The sequence below is a fragment of the Gracilinanus agilis genome, chromosome 2 (genome assembly GCF_016433145.1).
Source record: "Gracilinanus agilis isolate LMUSP501 chromosome 2, AgileGrace, whole genome shotgun sequence".
Taxonomy (NCBI): Eukaryota; Metazoa; Chordata; class Mammalia; order Didelphimorphia; family Didelphidae; genus Gracilinanus; species Gracilinanus agilis.
This window is the reverse complement of record NC_058131.1, coordinates 122591229-122610346: the sequence shown is the minus strand read 5'-3', so window position 1 is coordinate 122610346 and position 19118 is coordinate 122591229. Positions and strand designations below refer to the sequence as shown.

Here is a 19118-nt window from a genome sequence, read left to right as displayed (position 1 = left end):
AAAGTGTCTAATCAATCAATATGCCAACAAGTATGTATTGAATATATACTTGTTATGTGCCCCTACAGGGGTTGGGTTTCATGAGAGATATATGATTATTGTAATATGACTGGAGACACAAAGTAATGCATAAATATTAAGTAATGATATAAAACTTTTTAAATTGTATGAAAATATTGTGAGAATCCAAAGACTAGAAAGATCACTGGGACTGGAATAGTCTTCATAGAGAAGCTGTAATTTGAACAAACTTTGAACAATTCAGATAATCGAAGAGTTGCATAAGTAGAGTGAGGAGAGAACATTTCAGGTTAGATTTTCTTAATGATTGGTCAATCTAATTTAGTATGATTTGCTGAATATAAAATGAATATAAATGTTAGCTGGACCTTTTTCCCCTTTGTTTGTTAAATCTTTTTTGTGGAATGAAATTATATTCTTTAAAGAAACAATTGAATAATGTAAGGGAGATAGATATTTCCCTGGGACTAAAGAAAGAAACAATACTTTTAGGGATGGAACTTGGCTAAAGCTAGTCCCTTGGTGGTTTAAAACACTCATAGGGCATTCGACAATTAACAAAATGAAACTTATCTAGCTAAAGAAGGATATTCAGCAAGGATGAGGTTTGTAACATGGAAAATGTTACAGGTTTAAAGACACTTTGATTTGATTCAATTAAACAAAGCTCAGTTGCCTGGCTTGTCCAGTGTAATCCACCACTGAAGCATCAGACAAAGCCTGTGCCTGGAAATCCTCATTACTGTCTTGTATTCAAGTGGTTAAGTAGTGATGGCAACATCCTGAACCTTTAGTCCTGCACAAGTTTTAAAAATGGTTTCAATAACTTTTAAGGAAACAATTATTCTAATTTGTACAGATGTAAGAAAGAGTAAGCTTATTGTTCCTACCGCAAGCAGCAATTCATCTGAACAAAAGTGATCAACATGTCCTCTCAGAACCAGCTTTCTGAAATTCATGGTGGAGTGAAAATGAATTTTGGCTGTCAGTTTAGAGAACCCCAGCTTTTTTTTTTTTTAATGCGTGTGTGATCTTGGGCAAGTCATTTAACATGTCCAGGCTTTGTTTTGTTGTTGTTGTTTTATCTATGAAATAAGGAAATTGAGCTTGATAGCCTCTGCCATCACTTCCAGATTTAAACTAGTGATGTTATTTCACAGGTGCAATAACATATTCCGGTAACTGTCCACCTGGGTGGTGCTGAATCAGGTATCTATTTTTCAGTCATCCGAAGTCTTTACCAAATAGTAGCTAACACTATGAATTTTCTTTTTCTTCTGGAATAGTCAATCTTCAACTGGCATGCACCCACAAGAAACAACAATCCATTTTTATAGCAAAACAAACTTTTTATTATCACCATACAATTGATATTACAAGTGATATCTTTTCCACATGCCTCTTTTTTTCTTTACATGACACAAGCATAAGTTAGATTCTTTCTTAAGAGTTTGCAGATAATCCTCAAAAATGGGAGGATTATGTTATTTTGGGGTCACTCAGAGCAAATATATATCAAAGGGGAAAAAACACATGAATTGGTGTTACTTGATATTTGGGGGGGGGGGGAATATTGAGAACTTTCTTGGATGTATCACACCTTCAACTAAAATGCCTGCAACAAGGCACAGGATATTGTAACATGAGAATGCATTAAGATAATAGAGATATGGTATTTACTTCTCTTTTGCATTTAAGTTTACACCCAAAATGAGGTACTCACCAGATATATACTGATCTTACCAAAATCCTCAATGTCAATGTGTACCTAGATTAAAAAATAAACTTCCAAAACCCTTTTGATGAAATTCATAAATTCATACAAATGAGTGTTTGAGGTTTTACAGTTGCTGTCATTTATCTCGTTCTGGCAGAAGTTAATGTGCTAAACTAAGCATTCTGGGAACACAGGTCCGTTTCACAATGCCATCTAGATTGTAGTCCATGTCAGCTGAAGGCCTCACAGCTTAATCCATCCTTCAGCCATCATTCTTAAGCTTTGGGAAATCATCCATCTTTCCTAAAGCAAAATCAAGGTCTAGAGGTTTCCTTCCTGTTTCCTGTCTCACTGTCTACACACAGGAACAAACAGTTCCTCACTTGGAATCATTCTATATTCTCTCATGAGGACAATCGTGCCAGACTAGGATGGGGGCTCTTTGTAAACAAATCTTGGGTATTGAACTTGGTGCCTGAGCAGGGACTTCGGTTTCTCCAAGGCCCATTCGTGCCAATTTTCTGGAGGCATTTTTAGCCTTAGCATCTCTTTTCCTTTCCTTAGGAGAATGGAGAGGATGGGGAGAGGGGGGAGGGGAAAGAGGAAAGGGAGGAAGAAAGCTCCATCTCCTCTAGCCCGGGAGGCTATTTGGCAGAGGGAGGAGTTTGCCTTTCCTTTTCTCCCTCCCCCTAGGAAGGGGATTATGGTGTGGTAATCAGGCTTAACTCTCTCCACCCTGGCTGCCATTTGACCCTCTCTGCAGTCCGGGGACGGCAACTGTAAAGGGGTTTGGGGGAATGGAGGAGAAACATCTGGCACGGGAGTGGTCTCTAGCATTGGCCTCCTTGCTGTGGGCGAGGGGGATTTTCAAAGCCGGGACCAACGCCGGTTCCTAGCTAGCTATTTGCAGTCTCTTCTCCTTCCCCTCCCTCCGCTTCCTCTCCGCCCACCACGGTCTTGCTGCTGGGCCGCAGCCACCTCTCTCCCCGCCCACCCCAACGCCAGCATCCCCAGGCCGTGGTGCTCAGCCATGGGGGACCTCCCGAGTGTCGTGCGCTTTTCCATCGCCCTCCGGATCCAGCCTAACGATGGTCCCGTCTTCTTCAAAGTGGACGGGCAACGCTTCGGGCAGAATCGGACCATCAAACTGCTCACTGGTTCCTCTTACAAGGTGGAGGTGAAGATCAAGCCCACCACTCTCCAAGTGAAGTGAGTCATGTCTCTGGCCAGAAACCTAAGGGAGGGCAGTGGCGGCGAAGTCCAAGACTAGCTGGGCGAATGGGGTGGGTACGACTCAGGTCGCTGCCACTCCAAGTGCAGCTAATATCTTTCCAGAATCCATTCGGCTGCCCTCTGCCCCTTTCTCGAAATTAGCTGACTAAGCGTCCCCTCTCTGCTTTTTAGCTCCTTAATTGCCTTTTCTTTCGTAACTCTGCGTTCTCTCTCCATTGTCACTGTAGCTAAAGCAAATTTCTCTAAATCTGCTGCAGCCCTGAAAGGGAAATCGTTTTCCTACTAGCTCCACCACCCTTTTCTCTGTCTCTGGGTGTCTCTGCTATTGTGAGACGCTAAGGAGCAATTAGCGGGTTGGAGAACTCGCTGCCTGGGTAACCTGAGGGAAAGATGTCTGTGGCGATTCCCCTGGTCCTGTCATGCTCGGTGAGGTTAGGCGAGCCTAAAAGGAAAGATTAGGAGGTGGCCTGTGAGGTTCCACAGTTTATCCTGAAGGATGCCATCTCATACCCCATTGTGGGGATGAAATGGAGGAAGATGGTGACTAAAGCTGAGAAGCAGCTCTCATTCTGGGAGATAGGAAACAGGCCAAAGGGGCCCTCCTCCAATTCAGCCAGTTTCCTCTAGCTTAGGCTTCAACCTACTGTTTTGCTTTATTTCCCTCCATTATTTTCTGAGTTCTTGTTTTCATCCTGGTAATATCCACCACTTAAACTCTTGGGACTCAAAAGCTATCCTGATAAGACTCAACTTCAATCTAGTTGCCTGGCAGCAGGAGGAAATGGTTTTTGTGCCTGTGTTCCTGTTTCTCCATAATCCTTTCTCCACAGCTCCATGATAATCCTTTTCACAGGCTTCTGGTTGGGATGACAGTGTTGGACAGAGAGGTGTGGCCCTCTCCTGTCCCTGAGAGGGAGTCCTGGAGCATCACAAGGGTGAGGAAGGGTGAAGTCTCCTAACCCCCACTTTCTAGTCCTTACTGGTCTTCTGCTTTGGAACCAATACACAGTAATGATTCTAAGACAGAAAGAAGGTAAAGGTTTTTTTATACAAGTAGCTGGGAAAGAACTGGGCTGTGGAGTAATAAGGAAAAGGTTCCAGTACCTTTCTTTGGGAAAAGGATCTTTTGTAGAATTGACCAAAAAGCTAGCTAGCTGTCTAATGCAGCTGCTTTTGTTGCCCTGATTCTATCATCAGCAGACCCTTATGGTGGAAAACATGTAATGCCCTGGGCAAGTCTGCTGTTGACCTTTCTTTTTCCCTTCTGCCTCTTCCTCTCTCTCCCATTATAATTGTCTTCTATCCTATTTCACCTCTCTAAACCTCAGTAACAATAATAGTTTCATTTATAAAGCTCTTTAAGGTTTACAAATCACTTTAATCTCATTTGATTCTTAAAACTTGATTCCTGTGAGGTAGATTTTACAGTTAAAGAAGCATTTTTACAGTTGAGGAAATTGAGGTAGACAACTTAAATGATTTGCCCAGGGTCACACAGCTAATTAACTGTCTGAAACCATATTTGAACTCAAGTCTTCCTGACTCTGGTTCCTGCACTCTATCCACTATGTCACGTAGCTGCTTTAGAAAATAAAGTTGGACTAGATATCTAAGGTTGCTTGAAATCTGAATTTCTTTAAGTGCTTTGTGACCCCTTTATAGCGCTATAGCAATGATACCTTGCTCTGCTGGTTGAGACTTTCATTAAAAAAAATTTTTTACATCATCCACACTTATCAATCTACCTCTCTTCTAAGAGAGCCTTTCCTTATAATAAAGGGAATAGCTCAACACAATTAACCAACATGTCAACCAAATTGAGCTATTCAAAATTCAAAAATTTTGAATAAAATTTTATATATAAATAAATAAAAATATATAAAATATAATACATATATAAATAATGTATATAAATAAATAATAAAAGAAATATTCAAGATTCAAAAAATCTCCAATTCCTAAGAGTTTCTACTACTGTGACAGGCCTAAAGAAAAGGAATTGAGGGTAAGTAAGATTGTTGGTATCAACAAATTATAAGCCATAAGAGCTGGAAGTCATTCTAGGGATCCTCTAGTCCAAAAGTTCTTAATCCCTGTGTGTGGCATGTATCCCTTAGGCAGTCTGGTGAATCCTGTGGCCCCCTTAGAATAATGATTTTGCATGCATAAAATTACAAAAGGAACAAATTATATTGGATATTTTTAAACCTGCTCATGGGCCCAGTTTTAAAAAATTCTAATCTGAAATAATCTCCTTATTTTATAGATTGGAAGATTAAATCATGAATAAGTAAGTTGTCTTGAGTCAGCTTGCTATAATGGTAAATCTTATACTAGAATCCAAATATCATGGCATCTGGGCTAGTGCTCCTTTTTCTTTACCATCTTTCTTCTTTTATTACCCAGCCTGAGCCTCCATCCTGTTGCATGTGGTTGCACTATCTTATCTTTTGCAGGGATATTACCATTGGTGGTGTACTTGTCCCATTAGAGCTGAAATCCAAAGAGCCTGATGGGGACCGAATTGTTTACACAGGGATATATGACACAGAAGGCGTGACCCCAACCAAAAGTGGGGAGCGACAACCCATCCAGATCACCATGCCTGTAAGTCTAGTAAAGTTGTATGTATGGGTTTTGGGGTTTTTTTTCCTGGAATGTGGGGGTCAGAAAGGGAATAAAGATATGGAAAAAGGGAAGGAGAAGAGAGAAAATGAAATAGAATCACTACTATGTTTCTTCTGGGAAGCCAATATGGAGTCCAAATGCTCTGAGAATGAATGTCATGGGAGAGAAGGAAGGTAGAGAATTAAGGACTTTACCTTCCCCATTACTTGAGCAGGAGAGAGTAAATCTGAAAGATACTTGGTCTTGTACAAACCTGATCCTTGTAAATGCCAAAGGAAACAATAAAAAGTAAAACCAAAGGCATCTCTCTCCAATGGGACAAGTGAAATGCATTGTTTTTCACTTGCTTTGACTCATCCATGTCAAGACTAACCCTGACAGCTGGTCAAAAAAGGTCTATCTTTAAGTATGTATTAGAAAACATAAAATCCAAGATTTAGAACTAGAAAGAAGCCATTGAGTCCATTCTCCTTATTTTACAGCTGAGGAAACTAGGGCCTAAAGAGATGAGATGATTTGCCCAAAGTCACATTCTTGCCTATTAAGGCAGAATTTGAACTCAAGTCTTCTTGATTCTAAGGCCAGGACCCTATGCCCTAAGCTAAGCTGACTTCATAGTGACCTCATTGGTATTGACATTAATGCTTGTTCAGTAACTACTGATATTAAATCAATTTTAGGCATAAAACATGAACACATTTTTATAGTCCCTACTTATAATTCATCATCATTATTTTTGCTCTATCTGTTCTCATTCACTGTTCCTCAGGAATGAGCCAACAATTGGCCTTTTTACTGCAGTTAACAACCTTGAGACCTACCTCACTGCTCCTTAGTCCCATATTCTATATCTAATCCATTGACAATCCTATTGTTTCTGCCTTCACAACATCTCTCATATGCAACCCTTTGTCTCCACTTACATATCCACAATACTAGTTCAAGTTCTTGTCACCTCTTGACTGGAGTATTGCAATTGCCTTCTTACAGATTTCTTTGCCTCAAGTCTTTCCTCTCTGATTCATCCTCCATCTAGCTGTCAGTGTAATTTTTTTAAAGTGTGAGTCTGATCCTATCATGTACCCATACATACCCCTGCTAGGTGAGCTTTCTAATATATGGGTCTAATTGTATTACTCCTCTGCTCAAAGACCTCCAATGGCTTTCTGTTACCTACTCAGAAATCTATGATTACAAACTCCTTGACTTGGAACTTAAAGCCATCCAAAGTTCAGTTTCAGCTTGTCATTCTGCCCTAAATTTGCATTATTCCCCATCATGCAAAAATTACATTGCACTGCCATTCTTCAGTTTTCTCCTTCTCTTTTCCACTCTAGAGAATGAATTTACACTTACTGTCCTTCTTGCTTCAAATGAACTCTCTTGTGTACCTCCACTGGCTGAAATAGGTTCCTCTTTTTAAAGACCCAGCTCAGTTTCCTTCTCTGATTTCTCCAGTGTGACAATTCAGAACTAATTCCCTCCAAACTTCTCACCTTCTTCTATTTCATATTTATTTCTTTGATCTGTGTTCTAATTTGTTTTATTCACTTGCATACTTGCTTTATTTCTTCCACCAAGAAAAAAATCCTCCTATGGTTTTCATCAAAGTATCCCCAGTGCCTGAGAGACTCATCACCAGATTGGCAATGGACAACATTTTTCAGCCCAGGCAACTACTAACAACCATTTTTCTTAAGTCTTAATGAGGTTGTAATCTGTACTGCTTTCTGAATAGAAAAAGAAAACCCACACTCATAAAATCACAAAGTCTGAAAACATTGACAGCGCCAGCACAATATCTATAAATTCTATATGCTTAATTGATTGTTGTTACCATTTTAACCCTAACCAGAATTCAGGTCTTCTGATTCCTAATGTTAATGGGTACCTTACCAGTAACAATTTAATGACAGGTAGTTCAGTGGATAGAGTTGCTGGATCTGGAGTCAGGAAGGACTAAGTTCAAATCTGGACTTGGGCATTCACTAGCTATATGACCCTGAGTAAGTCACTTAACCTCTATTTGCCTTAAACCACCAGAGAAGGAAATGGCAAACCACTCCAGTATCTTTGTCAAGAAAACCCCAGATGGGGATCATGAGAAGTCAGACATCACTGAATGTCTGAATAACAACAATAATTTGTCTAGATACTTATAATGAGAAACTTAGCAGTAGCCACTTAATGTTAGACATAATTTGTCTAATTACTAAAAAATAATCTTCTTTTTCTTTCACATTTAGATATGATATATGTTAAGCTTCTTCACACTCAGGAAACCTTAATGAATGAGAGATTCAGGAACAAGGATTCTAAATTGAAACAAATATAATCTTAGAGGGAAAAGTTTATTTTTTACATCAAATTTTCCTAGAATTCTGAAATAGGATCTAGAAGTAAAAAACTGTTCACTCAGTTCATTTTACAGATGAGGAAACTAAGGTCCATAGATGTTAAATGATTTACCCAGACACACAGAACTAGTAAATATCAGATCCCAGATTTAAACATGCCATCTGACTCCAGACCACATGTTCGTTCTGTTACGACATGTGTGTGATCAGCAAATCTCACATTCCTGGGTTTACTCCCTTTAGGAGGATAAATAGGCTTGAAGAATGTGGTATTCAGGATAGAGGCAATGAAAGATATTCAGGCTTCCTTGGAGAAGAATGGCAGCTTCTTAGGGTACCATCTGTTCTTCATGAGTCAACTTTGGCTGTAAAAAAGGAAACACTGAGTTAGGAAAGAAAAATAAAATTTATAAGATTTCTTAGTGACTAGAGAAGACCTGGAATTAAAACCATAAAAGAATGAAGAAGATCAATAGAAAATAAAAACCAAAGAATAAGGAGCAAAGAATCTCCAAAAAGGGGGTCATCTCTCTCAAAGTGACATTCAATCTAGCCTAGCCTCAGTAAAATGGAGGCAAAATTTAAATAGAAACACCTAAAACCTCTTAGATCTTGCAGCTCTAAGTGTTGGTGTTACTGTCATCAGCTTTCTATTTTAGTCGCCTATGTCACAGTGAGAATTCTTAGATTTAGTTGCTTGGTGTGAAGTCAAAATTTGACCTAATGGTAATGCCTTAAAGTTATTTTTTTGGTAAACTTTGTTTTCTGAAATCTTTTCTATTATCATCACCCTTCCCTTATTTGTACAGACCCTTATTTACTAGCTGCCTAGTCTAAGGCAACAGTTTTTAACTGGCTTCCTCTCCTTTCATTCTCTTCCCCTCCCGTTTCCACTGTTTCCAGATTCATTTTCCCTTCACACAGTTCAAGTCATGTTACCCTTCTGCTCAAAATTCTTTTTACCTAAGAAATAGGTAATATTTAATTTAATAATAAGTTGCTCCTTATTCCCTATGAAACAAACCTCCAAAACTTGTACACCTAGTATTGAGGACCCTCAATAACCAAATGCCACCTAGTTTTTCCAATCTGATATACAATCTCTTTCAAAATCTGTTTTGCTCCAGCCAAACAACTTGCTATCATTTCATTATTCATCTGGAATATGAGTGCCTTTACTTATGTTATTCCCTTTGCCTATAATCTCTTCCCCCTGCCATGTTTAACTTTTGAAATCTAATAGAGTCAAAGTCAAATGACATCTCTTTCAGGAAGCCTTCCCTGATTCTTTTTCAACCTAGAGTCATATAGCACCTTGAACCTTTCTAATATTCATAGTCAGAGCAGTTTTACATTTATTGCATACTTTTGTAATGTTTCTGAGTGTGTTATATCCTTGCTCCCACTAGATTTTAAATTCTATGAAAGGGACTTTCTTAATTATATCTGTAGCTCCCTTAGGGCTATATATCTTGCATTGTACACAAATGACACAAATGATTGGCACTAGTTGAATCAATGCTGTGTGGCCATAATAATCTTCATAACAATACTTTTACAATCAGCCCAGCAATATTTTAGGATTCTTTCTCCCAACCACTTAGTGTGGTTCTAGGCTCCTTCCTTTACTACTTCCTTTAGCTAGTATACAAAGTACTCATTTTAATGTCCAAGACAAACAACTAAAAATGGTCCATCTGCTACATAGAGACAAAATGAATCATAAAATATGTGATATGTGCTTGTTACAAGTAAAAAATGTCCTATTGATTGTTACAGAAATATTTGAAATTTTTAGTAGAATTTCAGGAGGTCCAAGGAATTTCTGGGCATTGTGTAGTAATTTAAAGGGAAATTAGGAGGCTCACTGTATAGATAGACAGAGCCAAGCTTGGAGAAAGGAGGTCCTGGGTTCAAATATGGCCTCACACACTTCCTAGCTTTATGACCTAGGCAAGTCACTTTACCTCAATTGCCTAGCCTTTACCACTCTTATACCTTGAACCCATCCTTAGTATCAATTCTAAGACAAGGTAAGATGAACTGCCAAATTTGTTCATATTTGGATTGAGATTTTTCTGGCTTCACACTTAGAGCTACTTAGTTTTGTAAAGGACCTAATCACATGGCTACCTCATAATATTTTGTTCGTGTCATTGCAGCACTCAGATTGTGCATCTGTTATCCTATGCTGACACTACAAAAATAGCCCTCCTTTCCCAAGACTTACACATTACTGAATCACTATTCACTATTACGAATATCACTATTATGCTCCTTGCACAAGGCATCATTGCTTAATATCCTAAGAAATATTAGACTCAATGTGTATATCTCTGAACAACAATGTCACACAGTAAAGAAAGAGGCAGCCTCTGAGATAGAATGGTTTGGAATCAAGTTGTGCCTCTTTCACATATTGGCTGTTTGACCCTACATGACTCACATAATTTTTGAGTGCCTTTTAGCAGTTCTCTAAGATTACAAATTGTAGAACAACTACTATGTTTCTAAAACTCAAGAATTAACTATAACAAATCACAGCTCCAGACTTCCCCAAAAATACTTCTCATTGCCTTTTGGGTCACCCACAATCTTGATTCCTCAAAAATAACTGTGTTCTACAATTTGGAGGTGAGGATAGATAGATAGATAGATAGATAGATAGATAGATAGATAGATAGATAGATAGATAGATAGATAGATAGATAGATATACACATACAGGGGGAGGGAAATGAGTCAGTGAGATCTTTTTCAGTACACAGAATAAATGGAAAGGCAGAAACAAAGATGAACAAGACAGCTTTAAAAGCTATGTATTAAATTTATTATATTTTAAAAGAGAGTCAAGCTGTACATATTAGAGATATATGTTTCATGTGAAATCTTTTTTCCTATTCTATGTACATGAAACTGCCCATTTTATTTGGTTTCTGTTAAGTTCAGAATCAAATAAGTAGAAGCTTGTAGAAAATGTAATTGCTATAGTTTCCCAAATATAAACCAACCTTCTCTTTTCCTCTTATTCAATTATGGGCCAGATTTATTATCCAGATTCAGTGTTTTTCTAATATAGAGTGCTAATAGACTATCTTAGAGGACTTCCATATAACTGCAAGCCAAGGAAACTGGCATTCTTCACCCACTTTGTTTTTCTTGTGTAGAATGTTAGGCTGGTCTGTTAAGTGGCTGTAGATAATGAGCAATATCTGTCATTAAAAGGAGATTCATTGGTATAATATAGTATAGATTAAGTTTCCCTTCCCACCTCGATATGTGTGTGTGGTATATGTGTATATATATATATATATATATATATATATATACTTATCACACACACACACACACACACACACACACACACACACACACACCACACATACTTTATCCCTAAACAAGAAGTGCTACTTGACACTCTGACCTGGAATTAAATGTATTATATAGAGCAGAATTTGGAGACTTTAAAATATAAAGCCTAGACCCTTCCTCCTAAAAATCATGTAAACCACCAATAGTTACTATGGGTTAATAATCAGTTGATTTTACCACCAACATTTTGACAACTTTGGGTTTTTATGTTGATCACTTTTTTGTGCCAAGTATATAAAATCCCCTGAAGTATTCATAAATTCTAAATCATGTCCAAATATCCCTTCTTATGGTGGAACTATGAATTGGTCTGATCATTCTGGAAAGCAATTTGCCATTATGATTTTCTAAATGACTAAAATGTTCATACACTTTGACTCAGAGATTGGCCAGACAAAAATATAACCCAAAGAGGTTAAAGACAGAAAGATACTATGTACCCCCAAAATATTTGTAGCAGCATTTTCTGTGTTAGGAAAGAACTAGAAACAAAATTTTTCTTCTTTTGGGGAACAGCTAAACAAACAGTGCTCATTAATGTCATGGAATACTATTGCACTATAAAAAAAGTGAATACAAAAAATCAGAGAAACATGGTTGGGGGACATAATCAGAAAATAACATGATATAAAACTAAGTATTGCTTGAGAATAAATGTGGCTCTTTTTCAGAAATCTGAAGCTTCCATTTAATTCTGGGCCCTTTGGTACCTGTATTATAGTCCCTCTAAGAGAGGTAGTGGATAGAGAACAGATGTCAGAATCAACAAGAGCTGGCACTGAGTTCTCTGTCGGACACATTGGCCATGCAACCCTTAGCATGCTACTTAGCTTTTCAGTGCCCAAGGCACCTCTCTACCTGGAGTTGTCACATGTCCAGTCCAAAACAAGCAAACAAACAAAAAACCTTCTAATGGATTAGATTATGAATACTGTGGAGACAAATACCTCCCTAGCAGCACCTTAACTGAATGAAAAAAGGTCGCAAAATAATACTTCATCATTACATACCCCTTTATGCTTGTTAAGAGCTTTTTACATTGCTTTTTTCATTTCATCCTCTCAATAGTCCTGTGAGGTTATCGATAAGACCAATATTCTACCCATTTTGCAAACGAGGAAGCTAAATAGGGGTTAAATAATTTGCCTAGAGTAATTCATCTAGTTAAAGGTAGAACCAGAACTAGAATTTTGATCTCTAGTCCAATGAATTTTTTAACTCTATGCCTCCCCTGGAGAAATAAGTCAGTAATCTATATAAAGGGTCCCTTCCTGAAACTCTTTGACCTGAAGGCAGTGTCCAGACAAAATTTCCAACAAAAACATGATGTTGCTTAGGAGTAATCAATTCCATATGTGAACAGACATAGGTCATCAGTGTGGTGAGATGTGTTCATTCCCTCCCATCCTCAACACCAAGATTCCTATATTAAGTGCTTTTTCCATAGCCATGACACTATAATGGGAAGAAAACTCTGTTTACATACCTGTGGTAAGGGTTTTGTGAACATAAGAAATTCCAGTCACTGTTTCTAATCAAATAAAGGAATAATATGGAAGGTACATTTCACAAAGAAAAAAAAAAAGTCTTTGATTCCTAAGTGTATCAGAGGGGCCAGAACTAGGGTGGGGGTTATGGTAGAGTTTTAGGACACCCTGGGGAAATGTTTGGAGAGCTTTTGGCATCCCTTCTTTAGCAGCAGCAGCAGCAGCAGCAGCAGCAGCAGCAGCAGCAGCAGCAGCAGCAGCAGCAGCAGCAGCAGCAGCAGCGTCTTAGAGCTTTGACCACATGCCTTTCTCTTGGCCAGTGACAAGTCTAGGGATCATGCCAAGCCACTACTCCCCACCCCCACCTTGGGAGAGGGTCCGGGATAAAATAAGGACAAGGATCTTGGTGCTTTATGTCAAAGTCTTGAAATAGCACAAGGAGGGCTGCATCTGGGTCAGTCTTACCCAGCGGGCACTCTAGCATCTGCTGAGTGGACGGTGGGATATTCTCTATTCTTCTAAGCTACTAAAAGAGCTCCAGTGGATCTACCCCATAGGAAAACTTTGCCTGCTTGCCTAGGAAGTTCTCATGGTTTGCTTTATGGAGGGATATTTACTTCTTAAGTCATGTATGGTATCTTAGTGCTTATTTTATGTTCAGCACAGTAGGGAATACGCCTTAAGCACTCAAATATTTGGCGAATTGTATAGTACAACATTTCTTATACTGGTTGCTCTTGGGGGACCCCGTTATCAAATATTCAGCGAAATAAACCTTGCAGTAGCCTATATAAATTAGGAGGCTCTTTAATGAGTTTTCTTAAATACTTAAATAGATATAGATGAGATCTACTTCCTGTGGATTCTCCATCCTTTATGACAAAAACCTCTTTATGCCTTCTAATCCTATGATTTTTGCCTATGTCTTTGACAGAGAAAATAAATATTTATTAAGTGCTCACCATGTTTCAGATACTGTGCCAAGTGCTGGAAAATAAAAACAGTCCCTGCCCTCAAGAAAATTTACATTTCTAGTAAAGGAAGACAGTACATAAAATGAAGCTGAAAAGGGGAGGAGGGTGGTATCAGCATGAGGGAGTCCAGACAGTTAGGAACTAAGAGAGGAGCCAAAAAATAAGCAAGGGACTGGCCTGGGCACCTCCTCAAAATAGATGTTTGTAGAGGACCTCATCATGGCATTTTCCAGAGTAAAAATTTTTCTGGGTATGGAGAAATTTGGAAAGTCAAAAACAGAGCTAGGAAGGAATAAAAGAAGAAGTTATACCAAATATACCTTCTTCTGAGATTTTCTTTAGGTTTTAAAAAATATTTTGTAGATACCAATGTAGCAGTTAGGCTATCAGTCTAATGAACCTTCCTTTCCCATATATATCTCAAGGCCATATATGACTAGCCTAGCTCTTTTTCCAGTAATATACATTCTTGATGTATCTCTTCTCCAACTTCTTGCACATAAGTCATCACTGACAATACACTCTAGTCAACCAAATAACCACACTGTCTTTTCTTTGTTTTGGAGGTCACGTGAAACTTTAGAATCATTAGTGTGCCAAAAAATATAAGGTTAATTTTTAAAGTATGGCTATATTTCAAGAATAATTTTATTCTGGTTCTCACAAAATTGGAGGGGTGGAGAATTGGAGAAGGGAAGGACATGGTGATAGTGATGGAGGAAAGGATTGGAGAAAAAGCATCAAGGAAACAGTAGCTACTCACAGGCCCAGTCCTACCACTGATCATCATATGGGAACTTCAACTTCATTTCTAACTTGGAACAGAGAGCCCCACCTTAGGCAGCCTAGTGGGGCCATGCTTAGAAGAGATATCCAACTGACTTGAGCCTACTGCAGCTTATCAGCCCCAAGCTCAAGCACTCCACCACCCTTAGCCACCACAGTAACAGACAGTAACAGAGAGAGATGCAGAAAGAGAACATAGATAAATGTAACAACTTTGAAACTAAAATGCTATATTTATTATATATATGCATTATATATACAAATATGTATACATATATTAAAACAAGCTTATAAAACAGATTTATGGTTTTATATGTTATTCTTTTTTGTTTTTTTATATGTGAAAATTACGTACTTGAGGGCAGCTAGGTGGCTCAGGAGATAGAGAGCCAGCCCTAGATAAATGGAGGGTACTGGGTTCAAGTCTGGCCTCAGATACTTCCTAGCTGAGTAACCTTGGACAAATCACTTAACCCCAGTTGCCTAGCCATTACCTTTCTTCTACTTTGGAACTAACACTTAGTATGAGTCTAAGACAGAAGATAAGGGTTTTTTAAAAAGAAGGATAATGTACATTTTGGTTTTTTTTCCAAGTTCAGAATATATAATTTTTAATTTAAAAAATTCACCAATCTTTCACTTAGGTTACTTGCTATCAGAAATTCGTCTAGGAATAATGCCTTCATTGTGTTTGTTTGACACTGGATATTATTACCTTTCCCAAGCAGTAGCTATTTACAAGCTCAATTCCACTATTGATCATCCTGGAAATTTTGACTTCATTTCCTACTTGGACCAGTTAGCCCCACCTTGGACAACAAAATGGTACTGCACAGTGCAGATATCCAATTAGTCTGAGCCTATTGCAGCTTATCACTCCCAAGCTCAAGCACTCCATCACCCTTAGCCTCCACAGGAGCAACAATCACAGGTATGCAACACCACACCTGGCTCTTTTCATCACTTCTCTTAGCAAAATAGTATGCCATTGCAGTCTTATAACATCATTTACTCGATCACTCGCAGTTGGTGGGTACTCCCATACTCCCTTAATTATCCAGGTCTTTGACACCACAGATATATATATATATATATATATATATATATAGAGAGAGAGAGAGAGAGAGAGAGAGAGAGAGAGAGAGATAGATATAGATAGATATAGATAGATATTTCAATTTTCATGGTTCTTCATATTCACTGGCTGTACACACACTGTAGGACCACCTTAGCAAAATATATTTTACTGTATGTGGTTATCCACCATTACAACTTCTCCCAAGAACTTTCATGAATCTCATTATTTTTTAAAACTCTGATGTACTTCCTACCTTACAAAAGTTCAAGGATGCCTGAAATTTAGAATAGGATCTCTCCTTCTTCCTTAATATTTTGATTGTCTCTTCTAGTCAAAGAATCAATCAATCAATGGTTTTACGTGTACAATTCCACTTCTAAAATTCTAACTTAGAATTTTAAAATTTTAAAATCTAATTTAGAATTTTAAAATTGATAATATTTAGATAGATAAAATAAGAAAAATAAATAGGACATAACTGTCATGACTTTTGAAATATACTTTTCCACTTGTTTGTTAACTTGTTTAGTTCCATCAGGTTAAAAGTGAAATGTTTGGAACAAGATTTTCCCTTCTCTTTTATGTGTTGACTTAATTATTTTTGTTATTAATTATTAATTTTATAATTCTTAAAAATTTCCATATTCAGAGGCAATTGTTATCTTTTTAACGAAATTGCATGTGATTCTTTGAAAGAATCATTGGCCTGGGATAATAGAAATAATTTCATTTTACTCAACTTTGATTTATAAGGAATCAGAAAGGTATAATGAGAAAAGTGCTGACTTTGGAGTCAGAGAACTTGGGTTCATTCTGTCACTACCCATGAAGTCTTGGGCAAATCACTTCTACATTCTGGGCTTGGTTTCCTCAGTCATAAAAAAGGGAGTTTAGACTCTCTAGGGTCCCTTTCAATTCTGCATTTTGGAAGCCATGTATCAGAAACCTATCTTTACACAAAATGATGATCTGTACTGTGTAAAATACATAGTCAATTTCATTAAGTGCTTTTTATGTACTTTATTCATTAAGTACTTATGTTCCAGGCACTTTGCTAAGCACTGGAGGTCTAAAAAAAGGGGGTAAAAGTACTGTCTTTGCCCTGAATTCATACTCCAGTGAGAGAAACAACATGTAAATATTTACAAACCAGATGTAAACAGAACAGATGACAAGTAGCGTAGCAAAAGTAAGTCTTACTGTTCAGAACTTTGTTCTAAAATGAAATGCCTGGTCTGTCTGCTGGTAGCAGTAAAATGTGCTTCTTATTGACTGTTTTCTCTTTCCCCAGTTCAATGATATTGGGACCTTTGAGACAGTGTGGCAAGTCAAGTTTTACAATTACCACAAACGGGATCATTGCCAGTGGGGAAGCCCCTTCTCTGTCATTGAGTATGAGTGCAAACCCAATGAGACACGCAGCTTGATGTGGGTGAACAAGGAATCTTTCTTGTGAACATAAGCCTGATATTGCTGGACAATCTCTTCAGAAATCTACCTTAACAAAATTGATCCCACAACCAGCACAAGCCTTAATTAAGGCCTATTTTGACTGCTGCTCTCTCTCTCATTGGATACTGGTAACACATGAGTCTCAAACTTTTTGGAGGTATAATCCTCCTCCAATGCAAGCCCCTTTCCCCTCTTGTTGCAGCTCATGATGCAACCTCCCTGACAAAACAACACCTTCCTCTATTTTGCATCTGTGTACTCGCCCCCAAAGTACTTGGCCCTACCATTGACTGCCTCTGGCGATAGCCAAGCAGAAATGCAAGTTAGATGTTGTGTATTTAAGTGGTTCTGTGCATTGCTGTGTTTCTTGTTTCCAAGTTGAATGACTTCTTCCTTTTTATTCAGTGTTGTAAATTGTGTTTGGACCTTATTCACCATGTGAAATTTGGTAACTTTGCTGCTTTAGATTCTGGAGGGATTTTTCAAAGCAGGCTCTTTGGAAAGGTATGAACTACAACAAGCAATAACTAATGTGATTTGCTAGGCAGAGTCCCTTATTTGTATCTTGACTTTGTGGAAGTGGGCTTGCAGATAGATAGGATTTTTCCTTAGGTATAAAATGAGATGACTGAAATGGAAGGGACCTCAGAGAGAGTCTAGTTCTATAACTACGTTCCTATAAGTAACTAAAATCTAATCCAACCACTTCTGTGTAGGACCTGAGAGATTGTCAAAACTCTGCTTTTTCCAAGCCAGTTTACCTGAATTTTGTCATTATTGCCCCTTTATTTAAAAAGTCCTGGTTATATTGCCTATGTGGTTGAGACCTGCATATTAATAGCACCACTACATTCCTCCCTCATGTGAACTTTGTAAAACTATATATGGAATTGTAATCAACTTTTGATCTTTCTAATAAAGGAATTGGAAAGTATACTCTTTTTTGCTTTCTTGATTTAGATAATGACCCTTTTGTTATGACAGGTATGACTTGCCACAGATCACCTTAGCTCCAATCCATTCACTTTCGCTCCACAGGGCATATAATCTAGACCTAAAAAGCTAATTATCATCCCAACTGCTAAATTAAAAGTGCTCTGGACCACATCTTCCAGAGCCTACATACTGCTCTGCCTCCTGCCTGCTCAGTGAAAATGAACATATAGTCATCCCCTCACTGGTCAGAACCCTACAACACCTTAGAAGAGAATCATCCACATGGCCTCCATATCTGATAATCACCAGATAATAAGGGCCTAAATCCATAGCATAGACCAACAAAAAACCTTGGCTTTGTTCCTATTATAGGAAGTTATTCTGGTAGATAAGGTCCAACCAGAAAGGGCAGCTTCAAAAGATGTTTATTGTGAGGTTGGGGGAAAAAGAGGAAGAATCCATACCACAAGGTGGCTTAAAGTTGAACAGAAGGAGACTCTGTAGGATCCTTTGGGATATAATCATGGGCATTTGAGGGGGATGCCCAATGGACAACTCCAAGTTCAGTTCTCTTCTGATGGGAGTTAGGGAATAGCGAGAAGTCTGAATAACTTTAGGACCCTTTGGAAAGGTGGGACCCACAAGGAGAAAAATTTACATTGCTTGCTGTTAAATAATTATGAGTCTTCTATGTGTTTTCTGCATTTGTTTTATAGGCTCCTATACTCATTTTCTGTGGGATGGAATGAAGTCTGTTCTGCACCCATTATGCATTTATTACCTTGAGTGCTTACATAGAAGCTGATGGCACTATTATCCACATTCACAGAAACCTAGATATAAGCTCTAATTCAATTAAATTTAATAAGCATTTATCACAGACACCATGCTAAGTATCTGAAACATAAAGACTGAAACAAAACAATTCCTCACACTCTTCTGGAGTGAAATATGTACAAAGACAAATAAATACAAACTAGACACAATGTAAATACAATGATACTTCATCAAGATAGTGGAAGAAATTTGATGGCTCAGGAAAGACCTCACAAAGGAGGTAGTAACTTGTGCTGGCTCC

The 19118-nt window shown here is 38.0% G+C and overlaps 1 protein-coding gene across 1 annotated transcript; it reads left to right on the top strand.

The window, feature by feature from the left end:
• The first annotated feature begins 2768 nt into the window (after positions 1-2768).
• Positions 2769-17989, top strand: CNRIP1 (cannabinoid receptor interacting protein 1). The gene is made up of 3 exons (XM_044660699.1): positions 2769-2947; positions 5428-5578; positions 16944-17989. The coding sequence occupies exons 1-3, from the start codon at positions 2769-2771 to the stop codon at positions 17106-17108; spliced, it is 495 nt and encodes a 164-aa protein (XP_044516634.1). The 3' UTR covers positions 17109-17989.
• The last annotated feature ends 1129 nt before the right edge of the window (positions 17990-19118 follow it).